This window comes from Theobroma umbraticum, unplaced genomic scaffold, assembly GCF_002168275.2.
Source record: "Theobroma umbraticum cultivar Fairchild unplaced genomic scaffold, ASM216827v3 scaffold_67.0, whole genome shotgun sequence".
Taxonomy (NCBI): domain Eukaryota; kingdom Viridiplantae; phylum Streptophyta; class Magnoliopsida; order Malvales; family Malvaceae; genus Theobroma; species Theobroma umbraticum.
This window is the reverse complement of record NW_018397262.1, coordinates 7,072,027-7,083,385: the sequence shown is the minus strand read 5'-3', so window position 1 is coordinate 7,083,385 and position 11,359 is coordinate 7,072,027. Positions and strand designations below refer to the sequence as shown.

At 38.1% G+C, this 11,359-nt stretch overlaps 3 protein-coding genes across 6 annotated transcripts; all 3 read right to left on the bottom strand.

Moving 5' to 3' along the window:
• Positions 1-178: 178 nt before the first annotated feature.
• On the bottom strand, positions 179-3,909 carry LOC110419142 (COBRA-like protein 10). 4 transcript variants are annotated; one of them, XM_021432047.2, is made up of 3 exons: positions 2,385-3,909; positions 641-2,104; positions 179-546 (listed from the first exon to the last, which is right to left on the bottom strand). In XM_021432047.2, exons 1-2 carry the CDS (start codon positions 2,950-2,952, stop codon positions 684-686), a joined length of 1,989 nt encoding a protein of 662 aa, XP_021287722.1. In that variant the 5' UTR covers positions 2,953-3,909; the 3' UTR covers positions 179-546; positions 641-683. The 4 variants fall into 4 exon arrangements, with proteins under 4 accessions (XP_021287722.1, XP_021287721.1, XP_089640149.1 ...); XM_021432046.2 differs by having other exon boundaries at positions 180-517; XM_089784023.1 differs by lacking the exon at positions 179-546 and having other exon boundaries at positions 607-2,104; positions 2,385-2,896; positions 3,792-3,909.
• A 144-nt stretch (positions 3,910-4,053) lies between these two features.
• Positions 4,054-5,983, bottom strand: THI1 (thiazole biosynthetic enzyme, chloroplast (ARA6) (THI1) (THI4)). The gene is made up of 3 exons (XM_021432048.2): positions 5,430-5,983; positions 4,593-5,081; positions 4,054-4,433 (listed from the first exon to the last, which is right to left on the bottom strand). The coding sequence occupies exons 1-3, from the start codon at positions 5,853-5,855 to the stop codon at positions 4,272-4,274; spliced, it is 1,077 nt and encodes a 358-aa protein (XP_021287723.1). The 5' UTR covers positions 5,856-5,983; the 3' UTR covers positions 4,054-4,271.
• A 2,891-nt stretch (positions 5,984-8,874) lies between these two features.
• LOC110419239 (protein translation factor SUI1 homolog 2-like) lies at positions 8,875-10,789 on the bottom strand. Its single transcript, XM_021432216.2, has 5 exons — positions 10,626-10,789; positions 9,698-9,778; positions 9,386-9,591; positions 9,239-9,292; positions 8,875-9,122 (listed from the first exon to the last, which is right to left on the bottom strand). Exons 2-5 carry the CDS (start codon positions 9,732-9,734, stop codon positions 9,078-9,080), a joined length of 342 nt encoding a protein of 113 aa, XP_021287891.1. The 5' UTR covers positions 9,735-9,778; positions 10,626-10,789; the 3' UTR covers positions 8,875-9,077.
• Between the last annotated feature and the right edge of the window lie 570 nt (positions 10,790-11,359).

Below are 11,359 nucleotides of genomic sequence, written 5' to 3'. Positions count from 1 at the left end.
TTTGGTCATGAACTGTTGAATGTAAAATCACTTTTTTTTTCTGTGTGAATATCAACGAACTTTCTTGACTTGAATGTGAAATGTTGATTCGAGGCTATTGTCATGACTAAAAGTGAAATTACTACAATGTCCTGCCATGACTGCCATGATTTGTCTATTACCCTTTTCATTGGCTTGTTCATCAACTTCCCTAAAACATTCTTACAAAACAGCTCAAGAGACCAAATGGAAGTTCTAATTTGTCTTTTGCAGTAAAAAAAAAAATACTATATACCAGAAAGCCAAAAGATGGTTGTCCGAAGTATTACATTGGAAAGGCCTTGTCAGGCAATAAATAATATCTACGGTACAGCTCAAGCACAAATTATCATAAATTTTTCTGTTTTTCACAATTGTTAGAGTCTCCTCATCTCTGCACTTCTTGATGATCAAATTTATAGCAGAAGAAGCCTTCTTCAAGTTGTAGTTGCGCATTGCTCTCCATCCTCTATCCACCCATGTCACATCAGCATTATTTCTTTTCCCAGAAAGAAAGCCAAGCAAATTCTAGTTATAAAGAGATCATCATGATTCATGGGGTTGTTCAAGATGTTGAGTTTTAAATCATAGAAGCAAAAATATAATGTATATAAATTCTTACCAAAGCTAATACACTACAAGAAAAAAAAAGGACCCTTCAAAGATCATAAATGGAAACGGTCTGTCATGAGCAAGAAAGTCAGAATAGCTATGAAGATAGCAGCCGAGGAGGAAATGCGAGAGCTGTGCCCTGCACTCCTTGGAAAATCATCAGGAAGAGCACATTCTTCCCCATTGAAGAACACCTTTGAAGGGAATCCATCGCCATGTCGAATGTTTATTCCTGGTGTATGTTTCTTTGTGAATGAAATCACAGATTGTTGCTTTCCAGGGACTCTCGGATCATGTCGTTTAGTCCCATTTCTCTCTGCCACCAAGTAATTCAAACCTGGCAAACCCTGGAAAAAAATGGTATTCTTAACGGATTGCAGTTTTGTTCCATTGAAGGAATAGACATTTTCATAACCCGGGAAAGCCTTGTTCATTTGAACAGCAGCGAACCAGTCCTCAAATGGCAAATCTCCCCAATTAAACAGGGTGATCCGAGCTGTCCATCCGGTCTTGTAATCAGAGTTAACATGCCAATTTATACTAACTCCGCAATTGTCAGGGCAAGGCAACTTTTTAGGAACAGCCCTGTGCTTGAGATGGGCAAAGGCTTTAGCTTTTGCTGTCCTGTTTTCAAAAGGAACAAGTAGAGCATCTGCTGGGAGAAGCATCGAACGCCCGTTGGGGTTGCAAGTATCCGTATCAATATTATCACAGCCGCAAGCACAGGTACTGCATGGAATGGCAGAATCGTTGTAGTAAGCTGAGAAGGAAACACAGCACTTGGTTTTCTTCTTCTCTGGCTTGGTAATGTTGCAGACAACTTGCCAACTTGCAATAGCACTGGTCGTGGCCTGGAGCCCGGTAGTGTCAGGAAATTCTGTTGGATCAACTCTAATTGGAGGGCCACATTTGTATTGGGGATTGAGTACCCCAGTAATGTTCCATCTTTGTGGTGGATACAAAGCAGTCTTGCTGGTATCAGGAGGCAATTTGTATACCCTTAATTGGAAAATTGACCTTGCTTTGCTTTCATCCATCAAGGGTGGCAAGAGGGTGCCATTCCTGCAACAATAAGGAATCTTGCCAACCGTGGTATCATTCGCTCTATCAGCTGGTAGATCAGCAATCACAGGCTTTTTCTGGCAATTCATGACTTGACTGAAATCAAAGTCCTTGAGGTATTGCCCTGCTAGGCCATAGATGCAATCAGAGTAATCGATTTTGTGAGTGTAGGCTCCTCTCATGGAGTAAATGAACTCCCCTCTCATCCATTCCCAAGTCAAGTTCCAGTGATCAAGGCGGCTTAAGGGGCTGTTGTTATCCATGGTTACTTGGGCGACATAGCTACCTTCATAAGCTTGAAGAACATCATACATGAAGTTGAGATCCCCATATTGCCTAGGCAAGTACTTGCCCCTCACAGGCTTGGCCTTGAATTTGGGATTCTTTTTGCAACATACATGCATGTACGTGGCTGTAAAATCAAAAATATTATCAAACAATTAGTATTTTCTAAGATTAAAATTACCTGTTTAATTAAGATTTTAGATCCCGTCCTTCTAAATTTATTGGAAAAATTAAAACGTATATATATGTCTAAGTAATTGTATCTAATCCAAAGATTATATTAAGAGTCCACTAACGAAAAAATAAATAAAGAAAGAAAGTTCAAAAGTATGCATGCATAGCTTCTTCACGTTGGAACACCACGCATGAAACAAAACCTAAATATCAAACAAGGAAAAGAAACTTACTATGTTTAGTAGGCTGGGGGCAGTTCCAGCCATCGTTTGCCAGCCTGATCGTCTTAGGCATCGGAATCACCTTCTCTTTCAACCCAAACATGGTGCCGGTGAACTCAACCTGCACGGCAATCTGGTTATAATCCCCAGCAGTGTCGATGGACGTCTTGAGGTCCGACATGGGGTACCCTGACAAGGTTGTTCCATTCCCAACAGCCACCGGAAAATCTCCGCTGCCGTCTATGACGACTGCGTTCGTTGCAGACACCAATATCTCCCTATGTTGAAACCCTACGAACATCTTCCATCCCTTTACCTCTTCTGTTCCCGCATTCATTATGGTGGCTATAGACTTGAACGCCCATGATTGAGCTGTAATGTTCTTTACGTGGGGATACTCTTTATTCCTTGACGTGAAAGCGTAGCTCAAGAATACGCCATTACAATTGTCTTGGCCCGGTGGTGGTGCCGCCACCGGATCACTGTAGTCATCGGTGTTATCTTGGCCGTAACAGAGCTGAATTCTTAAAGAGATACAGAGAAATGCAAGACATAAGAGTTTCATCCAAGGCATTTTCATGCCTGCTTTTGCTTTTTTTTAAAACCTTTTCTTTTTTGATGTTTTGTTTTGTTTTCTATTTTGTTAGTTTATGATGAGAGGCAAGGCCAAAGGCAGGGGAGGGGGTTTGCCGCGCGGTGACGACGCGGCAAGGGGAGAGGGGGAGGGAGTTCTGAGTGAAACCCTACGAAGTTTAGGGATGAAAGGGTTATAAGGGGAGAAGAAAATGGGAGATTGAGTCAAGCTAAATTCTCTTCCTCTTGTTTTTGCGGTTGGTTCGGACAGGGGAAACAGGGTGGTGCTTTCTTCTTGTAGTGAAAAAAGCAGAACAGGTATCTAGTTTTGCTATTTTTAGTGTGTGGTTGATGAACTATGTCGTTTTTGGAGGTTGGCTAAAGGTAAATTTTGAGTTGTCAATGCGTTTTTGGTTTTCTCTAAACAGATGATTGGTGTGGAATGCTTAATTAATTTTCATAAAATATCTAACCGTATTTGTTACGAAATCTTATTTTTGATAGATAAAGAGGAGTTCTGAGTATATAAACATCGACTTTATATATTTCATTACATTAGTTTTTGGTAAAAAGAGTAATGATCTCGTGACATATTGGCTGAACTAAATCATGCAGGTTCATGTTAAACACATTTTTCATTGCTTGAACAATTTTATATGTTCTTTATGATGTTGCCTTGCTCGATCTTATTAATTGCATTAAATTAATAAAATTTTATTGTTAACGTATGAAAAAGGTTCTTTTTGAGTGATAAATTTACTGAAAACAGAGGAAAAACAGAACTGACAAGCAAAAACATCATATGCCACTGCTAATGGAAGATTAAAGAGCAGCAGAAAAATTAACCTCAGAAACTATGGTATAGACTAAAGCAGAATTATGAGCCCGGACCTAAGGAACCTTTTGTTTCTTTTGGTATCTTGTTCACAAGGAAACATGCCCATGGTTAAGAGCCATAGAGACTGCAGAGCAAAACAATGTCCAGCAGCAAAATTTTATTTTTTTTATACTATTTCTGATCATATTACCCAGGAATTATAGCAGCATGGGTGGCATGATTAGAGAGATTTGGCAACTATTAATCTATGGGACTTGTAAAGAGGAAAGAAAGAGGAAGAAAAAGCAATACTTATTGATGGCAACAAGAACAGCAAGAACTAACTGCTACGTCCCATTAAGTTCCAGCAGGGTCTAAACAGCACACCATCTTTATTAACAAACCTCACCACATAATCACATCAACCATCTAAAACCAAACCACTCGATCCTACTGATGACTATAAAACCGACCCCTAATCTCCATCGTCGCACCTTATTGCTATGCAGTTAAGCATCAGCAGTCTCAGCAGAATCTGCAGCAGCCAAGATCAGCTCTGGGTGAATGTTTCCCACATATGTTCCATCAAGTGCATTAGGCAATCCCAATGATTGCAGAGCAAGATGGGCTGCCTTTTGCCCTGATATCATCATGGCTCCAAATGTTGGTCCCTGCAGAATCAAAAGCAATGCAATATGTTAACAACAGGCCATTGTAAGATCACTGTCTTCTCTCATAACAACTCTAAAGCATGCATTTTAGAGGATGAACTAAATTCAGCATGATTCAGAATCAAACAGAATAAGAATGATCGTGTAAGTGAAAGTTACCATTCTTGGGGATCCATCAATCTCTGCAACTTCCATTCCAGTAACAATCATCCCAGGCACAACTTCCCTAGTCAGCCTCACAATAGCATCCTCAGCTGTATTCATATCCAGTGCCTTCATCCCCGGCACGTTATCAATCATCCCAATGCTCTTCAACCTCTTGACCCCAGTGGCTCCAAATGGCCCATCATGACCACAAGAGCTCACCACAACCTTGGCCTCCATGACGTTAGGGTCCATGCAGGACTGTGTGTCATGGTTCATTGAAACCAAGGCCCAATTTGTGACAACACCACCAACTCTTCCTTCCTTCACTATCAAGTCCTCTGCCGCCACAGCATTGAACAGCTTCACATTGGGGCGAGCTAGAAGCTTGCTCATGATGGTGGATGTGAACAGGGCTGCATGCTTGATCACCACATAGTCGTCTTGCTCATCATACTCAATTCCAAGTTCATCAAGGAAGCGATGAGCTGGTTTGCGTACTACCTGCATTAACATAGAATTTTTAATCTTTTTAATGAACAACAGTAGAATCTAAGGCCTTGCCTTCAAATTGGATCTTTCATATGTCTTCGAAAAAGAGAAAACCCTGAGCTATTTTATCTCTTTTTGTTATCTCTCATCCCTAAGATCCATTGTTTAAGTTATTATGATTTAAGTTAAAAACAAAAGATTTACGCATGTCAAATTCAATTTTGAGATTCACAGATTTAAGAGATGTATGAATGCTACACAATCCGCTGTTGATTGTTTTTCTTATTACCAATATCTGAATTCTTGTAGCAAAAGAAATTCATAGAAAAGATTTCAATATGTGACTGTTTTTCACATTACCATGGCGGAGAAAAGCTGTCCTCCTAGCCAGGCACCACCTCCGGGGCTAACAGATTGCTCAACAATAGCGACCTGTACGGACGGGTTCTTGCTAAGCTCGTAGGCACAAGATAGCCCTGCGGAGCCAGCACCAACCACCACCACATCAGTGTCAGCGTGGGCGATCATGTCCATCATGTACCTACGCGTCATCTCACGTGACACGATGGATTCCTTGATGGGGTCAAACCTGAAATTGTTCAGGTCATACGGTGGAGGTGATGAGGCTGCAGACATGGAAACTGATGCATTGCACGGAGAGGACTTTGCCTTGAGATGGAAAGAAAGTGGTGGTATGGGAACCCCATGGAAGGAAGACTCAAAGAGGGAAGTGTTTCTGTAAAGTTTGGTAGAGGAAGTGAGAGTAGTAGCTACGGATGATGCCATCACTGCCTGAGAAAAAAACAAGAAAGGGTGATCTTTTTGGGGTTCCTTTGCAGCTTAGAGCTGAGAAGATAGCAAAAAGAAAGTGAGGAGATATAGCAGTGGAAAGTGAACAAAATATCTGAGAGGACACTTGGGAACAGGATAGGATTTGAAGGGTCTAGAATCGTTAGGATCCTCTTGTTGAAAGATGTGATCGCCCTTTTTGCAGGGTGAGTTACGTCATTCAAGAAAGTACTTTGTCCTTTTGGTGCGTTTGGCTTTAGCCAATTTGCAGGCGACCGCTGTATCTGATCCCCACTTTCTGCTTTCTTTGTCGTGTGGGATTGTCTGGCACACCCTTCTGTTGCTCTTTTGTCACCAAGAGCTCAACTTTTGGTCATCTTTTTGACACTTAATTTGTTGCACTAGGAAGGTAGACAACTTGACAATACTGCCTTGGATTCTTCATGTGAAAGGCATAATAATTGTTCATATATATGCACTTTCCAAGCTTGCGAAATAATTTGGCAAGTGTCTACATGCATCTTACAAAGATAACAATCACATATTTCATTGTCAAATGAAAACTTCACAACCCTACTCTTCAAGAACTTCATTAATGGTGAAATTGACACATCACTAATATGCGATAGCAAAAGGGTTATCCAAGTTTTGATTTAAACCCTTTTGCAAGAGAAAAATAAACACCTTTATTAATGGTAAAAATGGCACCATCTGGCAACCAAAGGAACACTAGGGAAGAAGGTTGGCCATGGTAGATTCCCCACAAATCCAAACTAGAAACTTAAAAGAGAAAAAAGGGTTGTCATTATTTGAAATATGAAGCAATCTTCAAGGTATAAGATTAGTGAGGCACGTCCCCAAAATAAAGACTAAAAATGCCAAAGAGGAAAGAAAGTGATGGAAGAGAGATTTGATGGAACTTTTGCATTGACAATGGCAACCCCCAAATTTGTCCTCTTTATAGAGCTAAAATAATAATATCACAATTTAACAGAATGTATTTCACCATTTTGAGTTTTAACTTGTCTTTTGTTATCTTTTCCTCAAACCTTTAAAGAATCAAAACAAATAATCCTTATTTAATATTAGTGTCTATTAATACTTACTCTTTTCATCTCTAAATATTTTTCTTTCTGATGCTCTTGTAAAATTAAATTATAATTATAATTATAATATATTTTGTTTTAAAAATTTATTTTTTTATAATATAGATGTTAATATGAAAAAAAAACAAATAATAAATTTGTAATATAAAAAAATAAAAATAGTAATATTGGGCTTTTCTTTATTCCCTCCTTGCCTCTGGGCTGGGTATTGGTGCAACTTGGAAGCACTCATCTCATTCAAAGTCTCAAACTAGATTGTTGGGCCTCCTTGGACTAAATAACCCTTTTCATGAGCTTTGGGCTGAGTTCAAATTTAACATAAAGAAGTTTTGAGGTAATGGGCTTGGGTTCTTTCCAGCACAAGATAATAATCTTCGCATCATGTAGAAAACTAAAATATTTTTATGTAATAACACCTCGCTTTTTTTAATGGACAAGCAAAACTAGAAGAAAAAAAAAACATCTTATTTGGATTTAACATTTTAAAAATATCTTAAGACTTGGAGATGTATCTTCTTTGCCTTCCTAAGTTCTAAAATAGTGCATAAGTACACTTGTTAGCCAAAGTTTGCAAAACCCATCTCTTGTAATTGCTTACACTACATTGTGTTTATGTCATGCTAAGCGTTTGTAAAGAAGTGTTGTATTCTATTACACTCGCATTTCGAACTCTCTGGTTGGGAAGATGCACAAGCAAGAGGATTGTGTTCATGTCATGCCAAGTGCTTTTAAAGAAGTAGGTAGAATATTTCGATTTCACACCTAAGAGAATTAGGAAAACCTTATAAGTGTGGATGTTGAATACCTCAATTGATTAGTATTTTGAGAAGAAGACAATAATCCGTGACAAAGTAGTATCGGAGTAGATCCAACCTAGATATGATCCATACCCAATATTTTCAAAAGAGAGACAGGTATGATGATCGACAATAGTGAAAACATTGTCAAATTGAAGGGACAAAATATCAAGTCAAAGTATTTTAAAAGAAGTAAGATGTATCAATTTCATATCACATAATTGAAAAAGTTTTAAAAAATTTATTAATGCGAATATTGCACACCTTGGTTGACCTTTAGGAGAGAGTATTAGGATAATTCTGCAAACTTCTACACACCTCAATAGGTTTATCTTTAGGAGAGAATGACACTTACATGAGAAGATGCACAAGCAAGGGATAAAATATGCTTCTTTTCCTTCACCTTTTTGGCTGGAATATAACATTACCAGATAATGCTCATGTCAATTCAATGAAAAAATCATCTTAGAAATGAGAATATAGTTATTCCTGGCTGATATTCGTTCATCTCTAATGGAATATTTCTACTATTATTGCATATATCTTAGCAGCTTAGGGCATAAAACTCCACGACTCGCATAACCATGACCACTTTTGCCCTAATTTTTCATACCACAAGCTTGGCCTGCTCCCTTAAGTTTGCCAATATTTTTATAGATTGCATTAGTTTTTCTGGTAGGTGAATTCATTGGCCTCTGATGCTTTGTTCAGTCTGTTGACTAACATCCCCCAAGCACTTTTCAAACTCCTTGAGATCCTCGCAGGCAATTTTCATTTTCAGTTTCAGATTTAAGTATTATTGTAGAAGCAACGTTTTGAGCAAACAAGAACAGGGTCGCAACCAATTACTGAGGCAGTGAGGCTGGAACAGAAGAAAAGAAGCAGGGAGCAGAAACCAGAGACCAGAGACCTAATGCTCTTAAAGCAAGTGCAAGAACCGGCACAAAAAATCTCTCCCTATAGCTCCACATTACCAAACATGATCATATCTAAGATCCATACAACCAATAGCCCAAATAAATCTTGTGCTTCATCAGATGATTAGATAAACCCAAACAAAAAATGCAGAAGATATTCAGATGACTAAAAGACCACTTGTTTAACTTTGAGTCATAGAGAAACAAACTTTTATAGATAGCATAATCATCCAACAGTACATAATTGAGGGAACTAGAAAGCACAAGAAATACAAGATGCATATGTTGTTATGAAACCAACATGGAGATGATATAAGACCATAGATATTATCCTAATCAGATAGAATTTTCTGCTACACAAGGTGCGTGACTTAGCAGAAAAATTTAAGCAGCTGCATCTTAGAAACCATGGATTTTGATGTTCTCCTTCTTCACAACGCCAGCCTGGTCCAAAAAGAAAGACAATGAAGTTTAGGAACTTGAACACCACACTGCATCAGATTCACTTTTGTTTATCATCACATGTGACATTGAAATATTCAAGAAGCAAAAACAATTACCTGAACAAGGAAGGTGGAGACATTCTTTCGCTGGTCACCTTGAAGTTGAATAACCTGAATATAAACAGCAATACAACAAACTTAACCACTGGGCACCAATAACAGATATTGACAAGGTTAATAATCTCTTACGGGTTATACACACACCTGCCCTAATTCAGGGTCCTGAACCACGGTGCCATTGCAGCAAAACTCCTTCTTAAGGTCTTTAAGTATCTTGTTATAGCTGAATTCTTTCTTCAACCCCTGGACAGTTGTCAGGCTTTTCCTACCATTCCGCTGCTGGATACGAATGTGAACATACTCCTTTGCACCGGCACCTGAGTCCTCAGCATTTGCATCAGCAAAGGGATCTAGCACAACAAATACAAAATACAAGTTAAACCCATTTTAACAACAACAGACAAATCAACAACAAAGATGTACAATGGGACTTGGGAAGTTAGGATCCAAGCATACCAAAGGTAGTAGGAATCTGGACGTCGAGATCAGACATGAAACTTAGTTGATCAAAGAGGCCTAACAACCACAAGCTCAGACCTAAATATGCAAGGCAATACCCACATCAGATATGAATTTATATATCACCATCAAGAATAAGAATAATATACACATAAAATCAAAAAATAAAAGGAATCCTAAATTCCATTTGGCAACCAACCAAAGTGGGCATCTCATTCCCTTCTATCAACAAGTTAACAGAACAAACAAAAGCCTTACAAACCTCACAAAAAATAAATAAAAGAAATAAGTATCTGATCATTGTTAAATCTAAAACCATTAGCTAATCTGGAAACAAGTATAATCATAACAAGATTCAAACTTGTACCCAATCCCTCCCAACGAGGATTAAAGTCTTCCCTATTTGGTCTTCCACTTTGTCAAAGATACCAAAAAAGAAACAAAACAACACGATATTTTACCCCCAAAATTTTCTAATTTATGCATTAAGGGGCCAAATCTTAACCAATTAGCTACAACCTCATTCCAGAAATCATTACAATTAATCCAAAAAGCACAACAAAAAGTCAATTACCATGTTTACAAAAACCAAACATCTAAAAACTCAGTATTTTAGATTAATATTCTTTTTCAATCCAACCAAACTATACACAAACATTACAAAACAAAATCCCAGACCTAAAAAAGTAACCTTGAATCTTAAATTCCGTTCATTTCTTTCAGCCAAAAAGATTCTTAATCTGATCTAAATACAAACAACTAGCATACAAATTAAAGACAAAAAGGGAGAAATCTCGATCATATATACAAAACCCATGATCAGAAAAGCTCTAGATCAATCACCGACTGAAAAAAAAATTGATCTTTAACCTACAAAAACAATAGAATTCAGAGGAAAATTAGAGAAGATATATAGGAAATTTACCTGATCCGGGGATTTTAGGGCTTTTGTTAGATAATTGAACTTCGGATTACGAGATAATAATGAAACCCTAAAAATCGGATAAAGTCTGAGAGGCGTTCCTCGGCGTGGTAGGGGTGGTGGTGGAGTTTAGCTTTTTCGTTTGGGTGGAGTGGAAATTAAAAGGAGAGAGTTTTACCCAATAATTTATTTAATTAAAAAAAATTAAGGAAAAGACCCTTTTTTTCTTTTTGTGGGTATTTTTGGGATTTTAATAGGTTGCACGCAAGTTGAGGCGATTGGTTTTTACTCCTGCGATTAGAATTCAATATTGTACTCGCTATTAACAGCTTGTGACCATAAAATTGGGCACGTGGCGGTTGACAGAGTGAGACGTGAGGTGGTTGTGTTGAGGAGAAAGGAGCGGAGTTGTTGAGTTGGAAGGGTAGAATTGTCAACGTAAATGGAAATTGTTGAGAAAAAGGGCGGTTTGAAAAGTTAAAACGACGACGTTGGGTGCTGGGAAAAATCCTTAACAAGGGCACGTACGGTTCTGTTCATGTCTTGTAGCGTAGGACTGAATGACGTTAGTTTTAGATAAAAGTGGTCCGATTACCCCGAACCAAGTCCTTCTGTCATGCAGTCATTATTTTTTTTCCTATAAAAGAGCTTAAGGAAATATACAATACACCGTTTATAAAAAATTTAATATTTCTCTTTTTTATTTGATGTGAGATAAAAATACTTTTTTCGTGACA